Genomic DNA, 22,081 nt, shown 5'->3' on the forward strand with positions numbered 1-22,081 from the left:
AACTTTTGGCTCAGGAATTGCTCCAGGCTCTGTTTCCTGCCAGTAGTTTTGGAACTTTACTCTTGTTCGTTTCTCTTAACATCCTTCCTGTTTATAAAAATTTTGGATTGTCTGTATTTGGCTTTGACCTGGTATTTCCTTGAGACTCTGCTTCCCATGTAGTTCCCCCTGCTGCAAGCACTGGAGCTACTCTGAAGTACTCCTTTTATTCTCAGTCTTTATATCTTATGAGTGATTTCTACCTGAGCAAACTAGAAGTGGTTTCATATAAATATGGCTAACTGGTTGATATTTTGCATAGCAGATTATTTACATATTCTCCTGGAGCATAGCACAGTTTATTATACTACTTATATCTTTTTTTTTTCTGTTTTGCTCCAGACTCATTTATTTATTTGTAGTATGTAAATGTTCTCATTTAGTTTTATATTATGTTTTTTAAAACTCTTGAAACAGAAAAAGTTGCCTCAATTCAAGTATGACTTCTTGGTATAAGTCCCATGAAGATCATAAAAATGAAATATTACCTTATATAGGGAGAAATGTTTGTAATGTATTATTAAGTGTAGTGTAAAAGCATCAGGCTGCAGAATAGTATGGTAGCCATTTTTGTGGTCTGACACACATACACAAAATAAACTTTCTACAGAAAATCTGGATAACAAAAAATCCCCCCCAATAAAACTACTAATAAAAACCCCTTCTAATTACCATTTAGAGATAATAATCACTGTTAACTTTATAGTGTATATTCTTTTATTCTCCATGTATGTGTCTGTAAAAGTTACATCTCCACATAGATACATGTAATAGGAGGGTAAAAGCCTTCTTAAAGCAAAAGATTGACAGACCTGCCTTTATACAACCTTTAAACTTAGTAAGATACAAAATACTGTAAGAAAAGTTTTTTGTTTCTGTTTTTGTTTTTTAAAGATTTATTTATTTATTTGAGTGGGGGAGAGGGACAGAAAGTCTTAAGCAGACTGCACTGAGCACAGAGTCCAACGTGGGGCTTGATCCCACGACCCTGAGATCACAACCCAAGCCAAAACCAAGAGTCGGCCACTTAACCCACTGCACCACCCAGGTGCCCTGAAAAGTTTTTTTTTTTTTTTAATGCAGTTACAGTATGAAGAAATATTTGTAACATAGCTGTTAGATGTAGGAAATAACTTCATTTTCTCTATATCATTAATTAGTACCATCATTCATCACATCATACAAGTCAAGAACTTCAATTTATCTTAGACACCTTCCTCACCCTCACTTCTCATATCCAGCTGATCTCCCAGTATCCTCTTGGGTATCTTTGGAATTCATCCATTTCTTCCATAAAATTCAAGCTTATAACATTTTTTTTTTTTACTACTGCAGTAGCTCCTTAACTGATCTGCCTACTTTCATTCTATTTTCCATACTGCACAAAGTGATCTTTTTGAAACATATTCCTGATCATATAACATCTTGGAAAGTAGACACTCACCGTGTGTGTGTGTGTGTGTGTGTGTGTGTGTGTATAACATCTTGGAAAGTAGACACTCACCGTGTGTGTGTGTGTGTGTGTGTGTGACACTCACCGTGTGTGTGTGTGTGTGTGTGTGTGTGTGTGTGTGTGTGTGTGTGTGTGTGTGTGTGTGTGTGTGTGTGTGTGTGTGTGTGTGTGTGTGTGTTGATCAGTTCTTTCAGGAAAATGAACCGGGACATATTCCTGATCATATAACATCTTGGAAAGTAGACACTCACCGTGTGTGTGTGTAAGACAGATACACATAGAGATTGATCAGTTCTTTCAGGAAAATGAACCGGGCCCCTGTGGGCCATACATACTTACTGTCACAGGGTATATGGTACCTTTTGTTTTCTCTTACCTGAAACACACTTTCCTTCCATTGTCTTTGTTAGTACTTACATATTCTTCAGAGAATCCTTTCCTGACCTAACTGAATTAGATTATCCTATTATTCACTTGTAGAGACCCCAAAATTCTCTGTCATAAGACTTACCAAATTTTACAATAATCTTAACTCTTTGAATAATCTAACTCTTACTAGACTGTAAGCTCTTGGAGGGAAAGGTCTGTGTTTGTTTTGCTTACCATTGTATTCCTGGCATATAGCATAGTACTAGGTACATACTAGATACCTGTCTTAGCTTTGCCTGGGATAACAAAATACCATAAACTGAGTGACTTAAACAATAGGCGTTTGTTTCTCATAGTTTGGGAGACTCAGGAATTAAAGGACCAAGGTGCTGGCCAATTCTGTGTCTGGTGAGGGCCCTTTTCCTGGCTTGCAGATAGCTGCCATCTTGCTGTGTCCCTTATGGCAGAAAGACAGTGAGCTCTAGTCTCTTCTGTAAGAACAGTAATCCCATCATGGGTGCATCACCCTCATGATTTCATCTAAGCCTGATTACTTACCAAAAGTCCCACCCCCTAATAACCCATCACATTGGAGGTTAGGATTTCAACATGAAATTTGGGGATACAAACATTCAGTCCATAAAAACATCCCCTAAGTATTTGTTAAATTAATGAACACATTCGAAGTACCAACAAAAGATGTAAATAAGTTCATAAGAGGAGAAAATACAAATGCCAGTAAACATATCCAAATATTTTCAGCCTCTCATGTGGTCAGGAAATAAAGTTTTATCCCCATCATGTTGGGAAAATTTTTAGATTGATAATGTCAGTTGTCCATTTAAGAACATGTCCATTAGAAGAATAGTATGAAATAAAAGTATGATTCAGCCATACTGTGGAATATTTTTCAACTATTATAATGCATTGCATTCCTGTACTTTGAAAATAATCTCATTAATTTTTGTTTCACAAAAAAAACCTCAAAAGTGACTGTGTACATAGGTTTATGTACACACATAGAAATTCATAGCAAAGTTACTAGGAAGATATTGTTGGTAATGTTTATCTCTGGGGAGGGAACATAATAGTAGAAGAGGTATAAAGGTGTTCTTGTTTTTTTCTTTTTTTTAAACTCTGGACATTTTTACTATTTTTATAATGAGAATATTTTTATGTAGTCTATAAAAATATATAAATAAGAGTTAAGTTGGTTAGGGACATAGAGGAAAAAAGCCCATTCTTTACATATGCAAAAGTAAAATCAGGAATGCCAAAGGAGCATGGGTTAGTCTGGCACACTATAAGCATAGTTCTATATTGTTGGGGCCGAAAGTGTGATACAAGACAGAAGAGAAATGAGGTTGAAAAAGAAGATAAAACCAGCTCATTGAGGGCCATGTATGTTTTCTCTTAGTATGATAACAACCATGCAGAGATTTTTAAGTGGGAAATTGACTCCAGTCATTTTAAATGGGAGATTCTGGGAGATGTATAGTTGATGCAGTGAAAGAGATTCCTAACCTTTTTGTATCTGGATCACTTTGTCAGGTTTGATGAAGCATGTGGATACTTTCTCAGGATTGTATTTTGGATATATAAAATAAAATACAAAGTACACCAAAAACCAGTTCTATTGGGTTTCATTTTCAAAACATTAGAAAAACACACTTATGGTATAGTTATATATGTGCTTCTTTAGTAACACAATAAATAAAGAGACGTAAAGGTTCATCTAACAATTACTTTAATTTCAAAACAGTGATGATCATAAACAGTATTTTAAGATATCTGCATCAGTTGAATGACCTTCTGACTTTAGTCCATCAACCCCAGGTTAAGAACTGTTGCATATGGGGCACCTGGATGGCTCAGTCAGTTGAGCGTCTAACTTTTGATTTCAGCTCAGGTTATGATCTCAGGGTCCTGGGATTGAGCCCCCCATTGGGCCCATGCTCAGTGGATTCTCTCTCTCCCTCTGTACCCCACACCCATATTCTCTCCCCCCCTCTCTCTCTCAATAAATAAATAAATCTGAAAAAAAGGAACTATCACATATGGCATGAGACTGGGAGCATGGAGATCAGTTAGGAAACCAATCAGTGTGGAGGTAATGAAAAATTTAGTGGAGACAGTCTGAAATGATCCTATGAAAAACTTTCTAATTACCATTAAATAACATTTTTGTATTAGTAAGGCAATGTATGTACATTATAGAAAAATTAGGAAATACAAATTAAAATAAAAAACGTGCTCTACTTTTTTAAAACTTAAATTAATGCATCTATCCTTGGTTTTTAGTGTTGCTCTTACGTAGGAGTTACCTCATTTGTTATGCCTTTAGTCTTAATGATATCGTCATTTCTTAACTGTTTTCCCTTTCATTTTACAGATTTTTGATTGGTCAGGGAGCACATGTAGGAGCTGTCAACAGTGAAGGAGACACACCATTAGATATTGCTGAGGAGGAGGCAATGGAAGAGCTACTTCAAAATGAAGTTAATCGGCAAGGTAATGTAAAAGCATCCTAAATGGGAGAAATGTTTAAAACTGTTTTAGAAAGAATATGATGCTTGACTTTTTCAATAAAATAATTGTTGGTACTGAAGGGGAAATCATAATTTGAGTGGAAAAAAATCACCTTCCATAGCAATATGTGTAGCATGAATCTTGAAAAATATATATGATTCTCAGTTCTACATCTTTTTAATATTTTTAAAATTGAAAGAAGAATCATAAGTTGTAGGATCAGACATAAAATTATGTGGTAATAAAAGCTTTGGAGAGAAAATAGGCAAAGAGGATAGGGAAGTGCGCAGAATACATGAGATACGTTGCAAATTTAAATAGAGAGGTAGTGGTATTTAAGCTAAGATCTGAATGAGAGGAGGGGATGAATCATGCATCTGGGGAAAGAACATTCCAGACCAGGAGCTACAAGTGCAAGGATGGGAGGGTGCATAGTTTATTCAGAGAAGCAACAAGTAGACTAGTGTGACTAAAGTATGCAAAACAAGGAAGAGGCTGGAGGGAGATGATGTCACAGAGGTAACAGTGAACCATACCACATCAAGGCCTTGTGGGCCGTTGGAACGGCTTTGGCTTTTGGGCAGAGAGAAGTAGGGAGCCAGTGGAGGAATTGAGGTAGAGGAGTGACATGATCCGACTTACTTTAGAAAGGATCTCTGTGGCTGTTGTGTTGAGAATAGATTGTGGGAAAGTAAGGGCAGAAGTAGGTGGTGGTGGACAAAGTGATGAGAAAAGGTTGGATTTTAGATATATTTTGAAGGTTTGTTCAAGAGAATTACTGAGTGATTAAGTGTAGGGTATTCAAGAAAGAAGGTGTAAATGAGATATGAATATTGTGGGAAAAGTAGGTTTTGTGGGGAAAGTTCAGGGATTTATTTTCAGATATGTCAAGTTTGTTTTGCTGATTAGATATTTAAGCTGTTGAATCTGAATCTCCAGGTACAGGCTGGAGATACAAATTTGAGAGACATCAGTTTATAGATGAGGAATAATTGTTTATGGGTAGAGTTTTGTTTAGGAGAGATGAGTATTCTAAATTGATGGTGGTAATAATAGTTTTACAACTCTGCAAATATACTAAAAACCACTGAACTGTATATTATAAATGTATATGAATTGTATCTTGAGATATATATATAATACATATTTACGTTTTATGTGTCTAACAATTCTTTTTTGGGGGTACATACTCAAAAAGTTAAAAGGAAGGTTTCAAAAAGATACTTGTACACCCATGTTTATAACAGCGTTATTCACATAAGCAAAAGATGGAGGTAAACCAAATGTCTGTCAGTGGATGAGTGAATAAACAAAATGTGGTATGTACATACAATGGACTATTATTCAGCATTAAAAAGGAAATTCTGACACATACTGTAGCATGGATGAACCTTGGGGACATGATGGTAAACAAAATAAGACAGTCACAAAAAGACAAATACTGTATGATTCCACTTACATGAAGTACTTGAGTCAGATTAATAGAGAAAGTAAGTAGAACAATGGCTGTCAGGAGATGGGAATGGGGGTTTGTTTAATGGGTGTAGCATTTCAGTTTTGCGAGATGAAAAGTGTTCTAGAGATGGGTTGCACAACAATGTAAATGTACTTAGCACTACTGAAATGCATACTTAAAAATGTAAGATGATAAATTTTATGTTATGTGTGTTTTACCACAATTAAAAATTAATAATTAAAAATTAATATGTATGATAAATTAAAAATTAATATGTATAAATAAATAAAATTATTCTGTATGATTTCCACTATATGCCATTATGTTTAGGCAGTGATTAAATGAGTATTATCAGAAGAGAACTGTTTTACTAAGGTGTTAAAAGATAAAGGAAAGGTATGGGATATTGTTTTAGAAGGTAGGTACTTACTGAAGTGTGATTGATCAGGAAATAGAAGCAAAGGAGTAGAAGCTAAGTTAGTACCTTGAAAAGAGATTTTTATTCCTGGGATTAGGAAAATTCATAATGACCACTAAATGTTTTTAAAAAAAATCTTAAGGGGTGCCCGGGGGCCTCATTTGGCTAAGTGTCCGACTCCTGATTTCGGCTCAGGTCATGATCTCAGGGTCGTGAGTTCGAGCCCCACGTCAGGGCTCCATGCTGAGCTTGGAGTCTGCTTAAGATTCTCTCTCTCCCCCCTCCCACTGCCTGTCCCCTCTCCAAATGTGTGCGCACTCTCTCTCTCTCTCTCTCAAAAATAATAATAATAATAATCTTAAGACACTGAAGCTGAGAAGATATTTTAGTGCCTAAACAGGGTTGAGACATTGTAACAGGTAGTTAGAAGGTCCCTGAAGCCCAGAGAAACAGTGCATACCTTAGAAAAGTAGTTAAAAACTGGGGCTTGGATAAGTACACAGAAGAGCTTTTAACAGGAATGTTGTAGGCAGGCATTTTGGAATAATAGGATAGTCAAGACTTGAGGAAGCTGGAAGAATAGATATAAAGCATCCCAACCTAGAAAGAAGACTGCCTTACCTGCCCATATCTTGCTCTGATGAAAGCCTAGATAGATAGCTAACCATTTCCTGTTAAACACTAGTTAAAATAAATCTTTTTATACTGCCTAATATTAGCAATTATTATGTGCTAGGAAGGGCATGGAGATGTACTGAAAACTTCTTGCCTTTGGTTTCCTTGTATATAAAGGAAGCTTTTTGCAAGACTGATTTTAATTGTAATGATTCATTCAGTATTGGTTAATATGCCAGCAAATGCTCCGAGTGCTTGGGTATGGAAAAGACAGAAAGGAAGAAAGAAGATAATCTTTATTCTTAAGGATTTCACAGCATATCAGAAGTGGCAGATATATATAAACAGAGCTTCACAATGCAGTGCTATGTGCTAAAATATAGATAGGAACAGAAGGTTGTGGAAGAACAGAAAAGGCTATGACTAACTGCTTCCAATAGTCAGTAAAGGTTTCAGAATGATGACATTTGAGAATGAGTTTGCTTAGCAGAGAAAGGAGGTGGTGGACAAAAAAGGTGTATCAGGCAGGGGTGTATCAGCATGTGCAAAGAAAAGGAATTGGAGACATAGCATATTTGGAGAACTCAGAATTGGAATCGAAATGCAAAGTCAAGATAAAATTAGTAGGAGGGTGAGACCTGAAAAAATTAGGCTGGAGCCAGATGGTGAGGGACATCCATTTTGTAGACATTAGATGCAGCAAAGATCTCCAAGCAGGAAATGGACTTGATTGGATTTGGTTTTTAGTGATACAGCTGATGGCAATTTGGAGGATGATGTAGAATGGGGAATACACAGTGGCATATCTTCCTTGAAGAAGGCTCTTAAATTATTCCAGCTGAAAGATAAGGACAAAACAATTACATTTAAGATAGAAAAGAACAGGGCTGTCTTGAGGAAGTATTAAGGTAAAATTAAAACACTTTGATGAATTATTGAATGTGGAGATAAAGGAAGAATTGAGGCCAACTATTTGCCTTCTGAAGTTTCCAGTTTAAGAATTAATGATGTCTGGGGTGCCTGGGTGGCTCAGTTGGTTAATCATCTGACTTCGGTTCAGCTCACGATCTCAGGATCTTGGGATCGAGCCCCGCATAGAGCCTTGAGCCCCGCATAGAGCCTTGAGCCCCGCATCAAGCCCCACGCCTGGCATCCGGCTCTGGATTTTCTTAAGCATAAGAAATTTCCCTTCACACATACTTTAATTTTAAACATGAGCTGCTTGTTTTTACATATAATTTATATGAGCATGATTTGGAGGCAAAAGAGGGTAATTGCTTTGTAATTAGATAAAGAAAATGATAATGAAAATGTTAATTTAATTAAATTTTAATGAAGATGATAATGAAACTAGGCAAATCCAGAAGTGAGAAGTATATATTTTTTAATTTCAGGTCCAGAGGAAATTTAGAATAGTAAAAGATAATAAAAGTAAGAATATTCAAGATGGTAAAGACAGAAAGCATAATGATAATAAAGAGGTCTATGTTTTAAAAGACTTACAGTGGGCACCTGGGTGGCTCATTCGTTAAGCTTCTGCCTTCAGCTCAGGTCGTGATGCCAGGGTCCTGGGATCGAGCCCCGCATCAGGCTCCCTGCTCAGCAGGGAGCCTGCTTCTCCCTCTCCCACTCCCCCTGCTTGTGTTCCCTCTCTCGCTGTCTCTCTGTCAGATAAATAAATAAAATCTTTAAAAAAAAAAAAGACAGTAAAATATAAAGCGTAATAAGTCTGAGAAAAATCATTTAGTAAAAAAGTTATATTTAATGTATTATAATTATAACTTTATAATTTCTTTTATGAGTAACATTAGAAGTCATCTTAAATAATATGAGATGATTATCTTTTGGTAGGAAGTCTTTGATAATATAATTGATTCATTATGAAGTGGTAATAGTTTTTAAATAACAGTCATAGGTTTTGTTCATTACACGTATATAGTATATATAATGGATTTTTATAAAGTCTTTTTGGGAAACCTTTTTTTTTTTTTAATTCACTTATTCACTTGAGAGAGAGAGAGAGAACACGAGTGGGAGAGGCAGAGGGAGAGGAAGAGAGAATCTCAAGTTGAGTCCGCACTGAACGTGAGTCCCACTTGCAACTCAGTCCCACGACCCTGAGATCACCACCTGAGCTGAAACCAAGAGTGGGACACTCAACCGATGCACCACCCAGGCGCCCCCTTTTTTGGGAAATCTTATTGCAAGTTTCTTTCAGATGTGATAATGTGATATAACAGTCTCTAGTTTGAAGATGACTTTACCTGTACTTAGTGTAATTTGGGGATTTTAAAAATGTTTTCAATTATGGTCTGCTTTTTAAAAGTTGAGCTTCAGTTGAATGGTTTAGTTGTGCCTTGAATAATTGGTAATTTGCTTAGGCAAGGGAAGGATAACAGTCCGTGTAGAAGATAATAGCTTGCACAACAGCACACAAGCATGATGTATTTGGGGACCTTGGTGGAGATCTAGATGGTAAGAACACTGGCTAAGATCTGAATGAGGGGAGGGGATGAAACATGCATCTGGGGAAAGAACATTCCAGACCGGGAGCTACAAGTGCAAGGATGGGAGGGTGCATAGTTTATTCAGAGAAGGGTGAATAAGGGTGATGCTATAAGAGAAAGAGTAGAGGTTAGAAGTGTATTGAGACCAAATCATATAAAAGGCTTTGTCTCTTACACAAAAGAGCTTGAGTTTTGTCTTACAGGAGATGAGCAGCCATTAACAAATTTATGTAGAAATGTGAATGATTATATTTTGATATGGAAAAACCGGGCTGGCAGTGGTGTGGGAAATGAATCAGAAGGTTCTGAGGTTGAGTGAGTAAAGGGCCAGTAGTAGTAGTAGTTAAAGTGTGGGATATAGGACGTGAATTAGATGGTGATGAACTATGATACCATCAAGATGACAGTCTAGGAGATGGCATTTCAGAGTCTGTGAACTAATTGGATGAGGGCTGGGAATAAAGGTAAAGGGAAGGGTTAAGGATGTCTTCCAGGTTGCTGGGTAAGTAGTGGTACCTAGTACATTAAATACAAGACAGACAGCAAGCTGACTGGCTAGGAAAATTGAATTAAGATTTTAGCATTAAGTTTCAGATGCCTGTGGCATATAATTTTATTGTATTATTTGCCCAGTCTTGACTCTTTTCCATTCTCCAAGCTCAGATATCCAACGGACTACTTGATATCCAGTTAATAGACGTCTGTCAGGGCATCTCAAACTTCACATTTCTCATGAAAATTTAATTTTTCCAGTTGCTCATGCTGAAAACCTTTGATTCATATGTGACTTCTCTTTTTCTCCTACATCCATACTAACAACAAATTCTGTTGGTGTACCTTGAAGAATCCAGAATTTAATCTCTTTACTACCTTAACTACTACCCTAGTTTAAGCTACTATCATCTCTTGTCTGAATTATTATAGTAGCCTCCAATTTGATACCTCAGTTTCTTTTCTTAACTTTTCAGCTTAAGTCAGATTGTGTCACTCTGCTCATTGTTCTCACTACTCTGTAGATACCCTGGCCTTCTAAACAACATTTCAAGCAGGCTTCTACCTGAGAGCCTACTACTAGGACTTCCCTATGCCTGAAATGTCTCCCAGATTAGAGTATCACTGTCACTCTATTTTTTGCTGTAATGTCACCTTATCAAAGAGACCTTTCTTTACCAAACCATATAAAACAAGTTTTTTTTTATCATTACCCTCTGTCCCTTTACCTTGCTTTATTTTTCTTCACATATGTATTATTTTCTGCCATCTAATAAGTTCACTTCTATACCCATTGCACCTTATAAGAAGTACCTGACATCCAGTAGGCACTCAGTACATATTGAGTGGGTGGGTGAATGGATAAATGGATGAATGAAAGAAAAAAAAATCCTGACCAGACAGTTGGGTACGTGGATATGAATTATAGAGAGATCTTAGCTGAGAAGATGTGTGTGTGTGTATAATTGTTTTTACTTATGTATTCATTCATCATGTAGTTAGCATACATTTACTGATTCCTTTTACTCTGTATAAGGTACTCATCTAGACAGCGGGGATACAGGATAAAAAGCAGTATCTTTACCTTTAATAAGTTCATAGGTACGTGGAGTAAGACACACTATATAATTGCATTGTGGTGTATGCTGTTCATTAAATAGCCAGCAGTTGAAGCCGTGAGACCACATGAGATCATTTACAAATTTCAAGATTATCTTTTCTACTTTAATTTTTTTCTCAGTATTTCGAGCTCTTTGAAGGTAAGAAAGAGGTAGAGTGTCCTGTTCCTTTTTTTTTTTTTTTTTAATTCTTCCCACTCTTACCATCTCAACCTAACTCAGTGCTTAATAAATGCTTTTAAGTGAATCTGTATGACTTATTAAAAATTACAATGCTGGTACTAATAGTGAAGAATGTACTATGTTGGAAAAGGAAAGAGTTCGGTAGAGAATCTGTTTGAAAGTGGCAAATTTGAAAGTCTGATAAATTTTGAGTCAAAGTGTTCAATAAACATTTCTACCTAGTAGGCTAGAGTTCAGAGAACTGGTCAAAGCAGTTAGAAATTTAAGACTTAATTACATTTTGTTTTGTCTTGTTTTTAAACTAAAGGATGATATACCTAAGGAAATAACCAAATTGTTAAAAACAAAAGGATTTATCAGAAAAGGTAAAAAAAGAAAGCCAAAATAATATTGTGGGGCATAAACTAAGTAATCAGTAGAGAAGGCTAATAAAAGAGCTGCATTATTCCCACATTTCGTTATTGAACCAGCTTGTTATTAGCAGCCCATTTTTTAAAAATATAATTTCACTTTTAATTTTTATTTAAACTTGAAATGTTTTGAATAATTTTATTTCCCAACATAGAACATTTTCTATAAAGAAAAAATAAAAGCAATTTTTATTTTATCAGGGGTTGATATAGAAGCAGCTCGAAAAGAAGAAGAACGGATAATGCTTAGAGATGCAAGACAGTGGCTAAATAGTGGTCACATAAATGATGTCCGGCATGCAAAATCTGGAGGGACAGCACTTCACGTTGCAGCTGCTAAAGGCTATACAGAAGTTTTAAAGTAAGTGTTGTTTTTCACAGCCATTTTTCTAATTTGGTTTATTTTCTTTATTTCCTTGTTCCTTTTCTTAAGATACCTGCAGACATTATTTTGAAACAGTTTATAAAAGTTATTCAATGTCTATTTATAGGAAAAAGAGAAAACTACCTTGAATATGATTGCTTTATTTCTAAGGCTCTTTCTTTACTCTTGAATTTTGATTATTCTTTTCTTTGGTTGCAATTTTCCACTAAGTCAAAGTGTCAGACAACCATTATATGTTACCATCTGGGTTGGTAAATTACTACAAAGTCATTTTGAGCTTCCCAGATTGGCTAACTCTGGTTACCGAGACTAAGAATAGTATTCTATATAACATAATCATCAATTTCAGAGAGCTTGATTCCTAATGAATATTCATTTACATGTAATTTATCTAAAATGCAGTTTTCTTTTTACTACATAATGCTGGGACTCAGAGTGCTTTTAGCATAATAATAAATATCAAGCCATAAGCAACTGAGACTTTATAGGTCTATGTATTGATCCACAAATTTCCTTGAAACAAAGCTCTTTTACATCACAATAAATTTTTTTCTTTTACTTATGCAGTGCAAAGGTGTTGGCAGCCATATGAAAAACATAATTCAGTGCATAACTTTTGTTATATGTATGTGAAAGGAAATAAGACTAGCCCTCAGCAAAATCTTCTGCACCCTTTATATTGTTATGTTTCACTGGAGCTTCTAATATCAAACTGTTCTCTTTATTTCCTCTTCTTAGTAAAAACAGTTAAGTTTAACTGGGTCAACTGTTCCCAAGTTTTCTCCTTTTTTCAGTCCCTATTCACTTCAATAACTGAAGCCTTCTAGAATAGTCCAGTTAACTTTTAATTACCTCTTCTTGTCCTCTGTGTTTCTCTCTTTAATCCAAAACTTAGCAAACTTTCAGACCCCATTAGGTCACAAATGAACTTAGTAACTTGACAACAGCATTTTTTTTTTAAAGAAAAAATTGAAATATTAGAGAATTGCATATGGTAAAGGTAATATTTTTTGAGTACTAGTTGCACTGTAAAATAGTTTTCTAGACAGCTTCCAAGTGGTCTTTGTAATTAGGTTATCTAGGCTCTTAAAATTCTTTAGTAAGATTCTCAGTGGGGATTGAGATATATTTTAAACTCCTCAAATTAGTACATAAGACCATAAGTCATCCTCTTTTAAGCTAAGCTGCTACCCTTGCTCCTCAGGCATGCATTATTCCAACTATATATATATATCTACTTGAAGTTCTGTCATGATGTCTTAATGCCTGCTTTGTTTCTGTCTAGATACCTTCATTCACCATCTCTTCAACTTGGAGGCAAATTCCTTTCGATCCTTTGACTCAGTTCAAGGCTCTTAAGCCTATGAAAAAACATGTTCAACCTTATTCATAATAAGTGCAGATAAAGCTACAATGAATTACCATTTTCATCTGTCATATTGGCAAAGATTGAAATGTTTGGCACACTGTGTTGGCAAGGTTGGGGAAAAGGCACTCTTTTACATTACTGGTGAAAGTATGACAATTGAACAGATTCTATCAAAGTAACAGTTACTCTTTGGCTTAGCAGTTAGTTCTACCTCTAGAAATTTTTTTTTTACAGATATTCTCACAGGAAATAAGGTATGTGGTAACAGCGTTATTTATAATAGGAGTAGGAGAATGTTGAATAAATTTGATACCTCCTTTCACTGAATACTCTTGTAGCAATTAAAACACTGTATGTAGATATGGAAGGAGCACTAGGATGTATTAACTTTAAAAAAAACAAGGACAAGTATTCATCATTTGTGTTTATATTTTAAAATTTTAGGGGCATCTGGCTGGCTCAGTCGGAGCGTACAACTCTTGGTCTCAGGGTTGTGGTTTTGAGCCCCATGTTGGGTGTATAGATTACTTAAAGATAAAATCTTTAAGAAAAAAATTTTTTTAATTGTATTTGCTGATATATACATAAAATCTAAGGATCCAATCAAAATTAGTAGTAGGGTTATATAAGGGAGGGGAAACTGGTTGTCTAAAGGTCAGCAGTGGAGTGTGACCTCCCTATATAGCCATTTATTCTTTTTTATTTTTGAACTTTGTAAATATATTACTTATGAAAATAAGTAAAAATATGTATGAAGTGAAAAATAAATAGAAGATACTGGTTTCGAATGTTACTTCTCCCCACTTATTACCCCTATCCCTTTCCCCACATACACAGTCCCTTTCAATTGATTTTCATGCTTTTCAACTCTGTACTGCCATTGCATCTCTATCACAGAAACTGTCTTTGAGGGTTGACTGTTTTACTTGACCTTTGTCCTCCATTTGAAGCTCCTTGAATATAATAAGCACTGTCTTATTATTTTGAGTATTGTGTGGCCTGTCATATAGAGAGAGCCATATGTTTATTGGGCAAAAAAATTTTTTCTACCTTTCTGTCTTGCCTCTCCACATAGACTCCCAAGTACTTATAATTTTTGTCACTCAGAATATTTAACATTATATGGGGTGCCTGGGTGGCTCAGCTGGTTAAGCGACTGCCTTCAGCTCAGGTCATGATCCTGGAGTCCCGGGATCGAGTCCCACATCGGGCTCCCTGCTGAGCAGGGAGTCTGCTGCTCCCTCTGACCCTTCCCCCTCTCATGCTCTCTCTCTCTCTCTCATTCTCTAAAATCTTTAAAAAAAAAAAATAAAGCTTTTTTAAAGAAAAGAATATTTAACATTATAGTTCATATTTTCTAATGGGGATATATTTTTTATCTTTTATATATTTTATATCTTCTAATATTATTCTCTTTATTAAACTCTTAATAAAGTTTCTGATAATATATGTTAATGGATGTATTTTTTTTTTTAACTTTCAGCTGTTAGCTTGTTCTTTAGATTGGAGGCTCTTAAATGTTGGTCTTCAGGCAGGTAACAGGACTTACTAAAAATATAAATTGGCAGAGCCCGTCTCCCAGTATGCTGCTTAATTCCATAGGACTGTGGTGGAGCTGGGGAATCCTTTTTTTTTTTTTTTTTTTTTTTAACAAGCTCTTAAGATGGTTTTGTTTTGGATCCAGAATTGGAAACGGCTGCTTTAGATATTCTTAGGAAATAGGGGATCAGTTCGTGAAATATAAATAAATGAAGGGTTATGTATTAGCTATCACTACCACCTCCTGTAGGTAAAAAGAAGCCCTTCTCAAGCTCAACTTCTTGGAAAGTAAGGTAAAGGTCAACCAGATTTCATGAGTTATAAAATATTCACTGTCCGCCTGTGTGTGTGAGGCTGTGCTATGTGCAATTTATAGACCTATTCTTTGCTCTCTGAGCTTAATTTCTAAATAAAATAAAGGTTAATGTCAATATACAGTGAGGAGGGCATACTAACAATTTATACAGTTCTTTGCATTGTATTAAAATGTATTCCTCTTTTCTAGCTGCTTTCTACTGCTGCAGAAAAGTAGAATCGACCCCTCGAGTATTTGTTTTGCTTTGTTTTGTTCCTAACAGAATGTCATTTTCCTATGAAAATTACCCATGGTAGATCATTAAGGTTTGTGAAAGTTTTCACAAACTAGTTCCTCAACTGCAAGGCAACAGAAAAACTACAAAATAAATTTGTTTGATCCCAGTATATTTTTAGAACATATTTAGCTTGCGATGATATATGGACACCTGAAGACATTCCCTCAATAAATCAGTTTAACATACAAATTGATCCAGGAGTTTTTGAGTTCACATTGAAAAATTATTGGCTTTACTATGAAAATTTCAACTATAATTCATAGTAACAAGAATTAATAAATGTTACACCAAACCATAAGGCTTATTAGTCATTAGGAATTAATTAAAGCTGAATGCATTATTATGGCAGTAATTCAAGATCCTCATTGCCAGTGTTTTCTGAAAATTATTTTCTTTTGTCCTAGTTAATTTATTGAAGGGAAGGGAGAAGATGTGAACTAGGAAAAAAAATACATCACAAATTTTTGTTAACTTGCATGGTATAAAGCTAATGATTATGTTTGCTCATTTTTAGATTTATTAATGATTATCTAATTCACTGTAATTTCTTTAGACTTTTAATACAGGCAGGCTATGATGTTAATATTAAGGATTATGATGGCTGGACACCTCTTCATGCTGCTGCTCACTGGGGTAAAGAGGAAGCATGTCGAATTTTAGTGGACAATCTGTGTGATATGGAGATGGTCAACAAAGTGGTAGGCCTTTTAAATGTATTTTAAATATTTAAATTTTTAGAAATATCCAGTATGTATTTTAAATATTTAAGTTTTAGAAATAAAGGTTTTAGAAGTCTCAAAAATGTTGGAATATAAATTCTATAATTGTATTAAGTTGTATGAACTGTATAAAACAACATTTTATCAACCATTTATTGATTTTTATTATTAATTGTTTAAGTCTTTCTCAGCTACATGTGAGGTGGTTTTGGCCTTGTTCCTCAAAGAAAGAAGTATTACTCTTTGAGTAATCATATTACCATACATGATAGATTTGAGTACTTGGGAACTCATAAATTAAGAAAATTTTGCATTTCTCTGTGAATGTTTGCTCCCATCACTCTGAGTTAGAACACATACAGAAGTATATTTCTATTTCTCTTTAGCTGATAGTCTTTTAACAGCTTGCTTATAGTACCTTTTTATTAAATAACATAGATAGTGGGGTCTTACAGCATGTGAGACTAGTAAAAACCATAAAGTTTTATCCCAAATAAAATAATTGAGATGCAACATCTAGTCCTAGTTTTGTGATGAGAAAGCCATTTATGAGGTAAAAGATTTACTTAATATCACCCAGTTTGACCATTTACAAGGATTGTATTAGTTTTGCATAAAAAAAAAACATCCACTTTGGTAGAGGGAAAGAAGGAGTGAATGTCATATAAGTGTTTTTTTACAAAATCATGAACAGATTCAGGTTATCAGATTCCTTATTAGATCAGATATTTTTTCCTTTACTCCCTTCTAATCACCATCAGTCAGTTACCAGTGTCACCAGTATTCCTATTAGTTCCTCCTATTCTGTGTTCATGATTCTTATCTACCAACAGCTGCAGAGCTTAAAACACATCTCCTCTAATGAGCTTGATTACCCTTAACTTCCATAGAGTATCCCCTTATATACTGCATTTTATAAGACAACGTAGTAAATTAAATTACTTAGCAGAGGTTCCTAAAATGATCTCATCTTTATTCAGATGGCACCGTCTGATTCTACTGTGTCCATTAATATAAGTGCTGGTGCTGATTACACTCTGATTAACTGCAGTTTCTAATTGGGGATCTGCAAAGGGAAGAGAACAAATGTGATATACCATATGCCCAGTATTTTCCTGTGGTGGTTTTGAGGTTGAGGTAGTAGTGCAGATTCATGTCCTAGTTGCTGGTGTAAAGTGATAAAGAAGCCCTCTGAACTCCTTTGCTCTTTCTGGAGCATTTCATGTATGTATTTATATATGTGTTTTAAGTAAGAAATATGCAGGCAAGTTAAAGTCCTAGAAGTGATGAAAATCTTCAGGAAAATCAAGATAAAAAATGTTTGAGAGTGATCCAGATGTTTGAGGGTCTAAGTTTGCTTTTATATAAGTGTTAAAAGTCTTTAATTCTGTAGTCAAAACTTTTGGTAATTTGCTTTCTCTATTTTTTATTATAACAGTTTTCTGTTTTGTAATCAGCATTAGAAGACAAATGTTGATACTATTAAATTTTAAGTTAAAAAGCCAGCTAATTTTAGCTTAACAATTCATACTTCCTCTCCTTAGTGTAGAAATTCCCCCAGGAGTTGGGATTTTTCTGAAGAAATTAGTAAATACGTCTTATGTTCTAATGTCTGTTCTGCATTCCTGTCTCTCTCCCAGACAGTGTCCCCTAAAGGCCACTTGTTCATTGACATGGACACTACTGATAATTGGTTCATTCATTGGTAGTGGCCTCCAGATAAGGACCAGAAGAGAGAAGTTTATTAATGGAAATGGTTTTCCAAAAATATTGTATCATTTTCCAGTTTAAACATGTTATGTTTTGGTAGTGATTCATAGACAATATATAATATGTATGAAAAAAATTATTTTATCTTGTATCTGTTCTATAATTAATTCCTATGCCATACAGTTCATCATAATTATGCTCTAGGAGAAAGACTGCATATAAATAATTTTGCTTTATCTCCTTTTGTTTCTCTCTTACTATAGTAGCAGTTTTTTGTGTCATCCTAAATTTTTGTATCTTATCCCCTCATTTCATCATTTCAGTATATCTTTATAGGATCTTAAAAGCATTATGCCTCATAGTTCCTTAGAATTTTATAGTTTTCAACTTGTTTTCACATATATTATCTAATGCTATCCTTTTAACAACCCTACAAAGTTGTCATCAGAGTTATGCAGATTTGAGAACATGATCAGAGAAGTCAAGTGATTTTCTTAAAGCCCTAATAAATAAGTGTAATTAATTAAGAATAATTCCTTCTGGGGGCGCCTGGGTGGCTCAGTCACTTAAGTGTCCAACTCTTGGTCCTGGCTTAGGTCATGATCTCATGGGTCATGAGATCGAGCCCTGCACTGGGCTCTGCGCTTAGCTGGAAATCTGCTTGAGATTCTCTCCCTCTGCCCCTCCCCCCACTCATGTGCATGTGCTCTCCCTTGCTGTCTCTTTCTAAAATAAATAAATCTCTTAATAAAAAAGACTAATTTATTCTGCGAAGTTCCTCTGCAGATTTTTCTTAGTTTTTGATTTCTGATGTTTTATTTTTCTAGATACTAACTCATAAGTTGTAAAAATATGATTTTAAAATTTTTATCAAAATTGGATTTTTCTTTTAAAATATCAGGATTTTAAAGACATCTTTTAATAGCAAGAAGCAAATAATGTATATAGCATTCTAAAGGCCTTCATGCCATAAGTATACCAAAATGCAAGCATTTTTGTTGTTGGGAGGGAGATGTATTCTATAGTAATGGAAGATATTTTTACAAGACTTTTAATTTTTAAAATTTTAATTTTTTATTTTGCCTGTGTGAGTTAGTCTTTCTGTTATCATTGGCTGCATTTTTAAAAAATATGTCATACTTCATGTCAATCAAAATTAGTCTTTATTGTGTAAACCTGCTTAAGTGAATTTATCTTGTCATTTGATACCTTCAGTACTTGTAGATTGAAGATTTTTAGTAAATTTCTTTTAAAAACGATATCATAGGGTACTTACAGAACTTTTAGGATTTAGATGAATTCTTTACAATATAATTTTGGTAAATGTATACTACAGAAAATGCAACAAATAAGGAAAATTTGAAAGTCTTTCTACATAAAAGTGGGAGAAGTGTTCTTAAAGTAGAGATTTGGTCTTGTTTCTTTAATTTGTTGTAAGACATTTGCTGTCATTTTAACTCATTATTATAAATTATGTGATACAGACTTTAAATAATCAAGATTTTTATTTTGTTTCCTTAATTAAAATAATTGTTTTACTAGAATATACCCAAATATTGTCCCTTTTTAAATGTTAACTTAAGATGTTTTTATAATTGGAATTTTCTTTTAATGCAATATGACAATGATTGGTAGACAGCTTTTTAGTTTGATAGCTGTTATTACAAAGATTTAAGTGAATAACAAAACTGCTTCTGCTTAATGGGCACACAGATTTTTTTTTCCCCTGCTTGTATCTGAGCCTTTTCTTATTTTCTGTAAAGACAGTGGAGCAGTAGAGACTTAGATTCTATTCCTGCTTTCCCTTCATTGCCTGCATGACCTTGAGCAAATGCCATACACTCAGCCTAGGTTTCCTCGTCTGTACAATGGGAATCCTAATGCTCGTTCTGACTACTTCACTGGTTGTTGTGAAAATGAAGAGAGATCACACCTCTAAAAGCAATTCAGTTAGAATAAGTGAGGAAGGAATGAAGAGTCTATGAGGTTAGACTTAAACAGTAGCTCTAGTGTGCTTCTGGTAATTTACAGATATATTGAAAACTGATTTTTTTAAGCAGTAATTTTTTTTAAGATTGTTTTCTTGATTGAAAAGTGTTCTTATTTTCTCATACCTCAGCATTGTACCCCCCTCCATTATTTCTTGGTTACATTGAGTGATTCTGTTTATATGCCCTACTGTATTAGCATCCCATTAACAAAGCATAGTAGCCTTACAGTAATTAAGAACTAGGTCATGTTTATAACTTTACAATTGGCTACCTTCATAACTGTCCTATATATTGTTTAATGAGCATGGTTAAGTTGAGGGTCTGCTTTTCTGAAATTAGAAACTTTTCTCTGCTTATAGCCTGCATTTTACTCTAGTTTTTATTCTCTATCAGCTGCTGTTTGCAGAGTAGACTCATTTATCAAGGGAGAAAGTGAAAAGAAAGGTTAGTAAGGTGATCCAATTTCTTATTCTTATAAAGGAAAATTCCTTGGTTACTAAAATAACCCCATTGCATTTAACCACTGCTAAAATTTAATTACAATTCAAAAAACTTTTTAAGGTGCATTATTTCATTCATGAGAAGGGTTGATAAATGCTTAAAATAATACTTAAAAAGAAGCCAGTGAGTTATTTTCACTTAACATGATCTTGAAAACAATTTGCATAACAGCATGTGTAACATTATAAAACTAATTATACAAAGACACTATGATATAGCAAAATGGATTAACATGTATTTCTAATCTAAAGGGCACCTTCAAATTTTGAGCCAGTTATTTTGTTTCAGAGCCACTTATTCTTCAGGAATTTAATTCTTAGCATTTAATACTGAAGGTTGAAATGGGGGGAAAGGCTTATTAAAGCCAAAACATTTTCTCTTGGACTGAATGGGAAAGGATAGATTGGTTCTTAAATTCTTGCTGGGAAGCTTTTCTAACAAGAAAAGGCAGATATGTAAGTGTTTTTGAATCCTGTAAATTTTACATACATACATTCCCCTATCTTGATAAAGTAGCATTTCATGTATTTTAGGATACATTTCATAGACCATATATTTTATTTTATAAACAGACAATGGAAAAACCAGCTCAGATATTGGGTAGCTTATATTTCATTTTGTAGTGCTGGGAAATGTAACTCCTGTCCAAGTAGATGGCAACATCCTAATATTGGTCTAGAATTGAGGGTTTTAGATTTGTTTTTTAATGGAAGAGTTTGTGTGATTTTAGAAGTCATCATTATCTACTCATCTGGCTTTTTTGTAGCTGAGATGCCTGCTATGAAAGAAATTTGAATTGCCTTTCAGAATGATACATTTTCTAGTTGAAAAAAAGTAGAATTTTCTTCTGAGAAAGGATCATACACTGGCCAACATATAAAGTAGAATGTATTCAATAATGAACTTTTTTGACATTCTGGAAACCTGTACCAGTAGGGTTATTATAAGGACAAATGCAAGCAACAGGAGAAAACCTTAGTATGTTTGGTCACCAGCTCTTTGAAATTTTCTTTTCCACAGTGAATAAAAATAGATTGACAGGTGTTCACCTGAACTAATTTTTGAAACTGAGGCATACCTGTGGCTGGCTGAACTTTAAGCAGTTTAGAAATAATGTATTTTTATTTTGTTACTCTATTAAGACTTTAGTTAATTTTTGTGGCTGTAATAAAAAGAAAAATGGCCTCAAAAGGTTAAACACGGAGTTACCACATGACCTGGTAATTTTACCTAGAACTGTATCCCCAAGAAAATGAAAACAAATGTTCACTCAAAAACTTGTATACAAATGTTCATAGCAGTATTATTTATTATATATAACCAAAAAGCAGAAAGCAAGAGCAAATATCCATCAACTGACGAATAGATTAGCACATGTGGTATGTCAAGCAATGGACTGTTATTCGACAATAAAAAGGATTGAAGTTAGTGCTATATGTGGCAACATGGATGAAACTTGAAGACATTATACAAAGTGAAAGAAGCTAGTCACAAAGGACCACATACTGTATGATTCCATTTATATGAAATGTTCAGAACAGGCAAATTTGTAGTAACAGTACATAGGTTAGTGGTTGCCTTGCCTTGGGCTGGAGGGTTGGGAAGGGAGATGAGAAAAGTGGGGAGGTCATTTCTTTTTGGGGTGATGAAAATGTCCTATACTGTTAATGGTGAAGGTTGTAATA

At 34.5% G+C, this 22,081-nt stretch overlaps 1 protein-coding gene across 1 annotated transcript in view; it reads left to right on the plus strand.

The window, feature by feature from the left end:
- Nucleotides 1–22,081, plus strand: part of PPP1R12A (protein phosphatase 1 regulatory subunit 12A) — a 140,278-nt gene that overhangs the window by 62,223 nt on the left and 55,974 nt on the right. The window contains exons 3-5 of the mRNA XM_035729305.1: nucleotides 4,254–4,372; nucleotides 11,791–11,950; nucleotides 16,029–16,173. Coding sequence (XP_035585198.1) covers nucleotides 4,254–4,372; nucleotides 11,791–11,950; nucleotides 16,029–16,173 — 424 coding nt within the window. The remainder of the gene's footprint in view (nucleotides 1–4,253; nucleotides 4,373–11,790; nucleotides 11,951–16,028; nucleotides 16,174–22,081) is intronic.

Source organism: Zalophus californianus, chromosome 9 (genome assembly GCF_009762305.2).
Source record: "Zalophus californianus isolate mZalCal1 chromosome 9, mZalCal1.pri.v2, whole genome shotgun sequence".
NCBI classification, from domain to species: Eukaryota; Metazoa; Chordata; class Mammalia; order Carnivora; family Otariidae; genus Zalophus; species Zalophus californianus.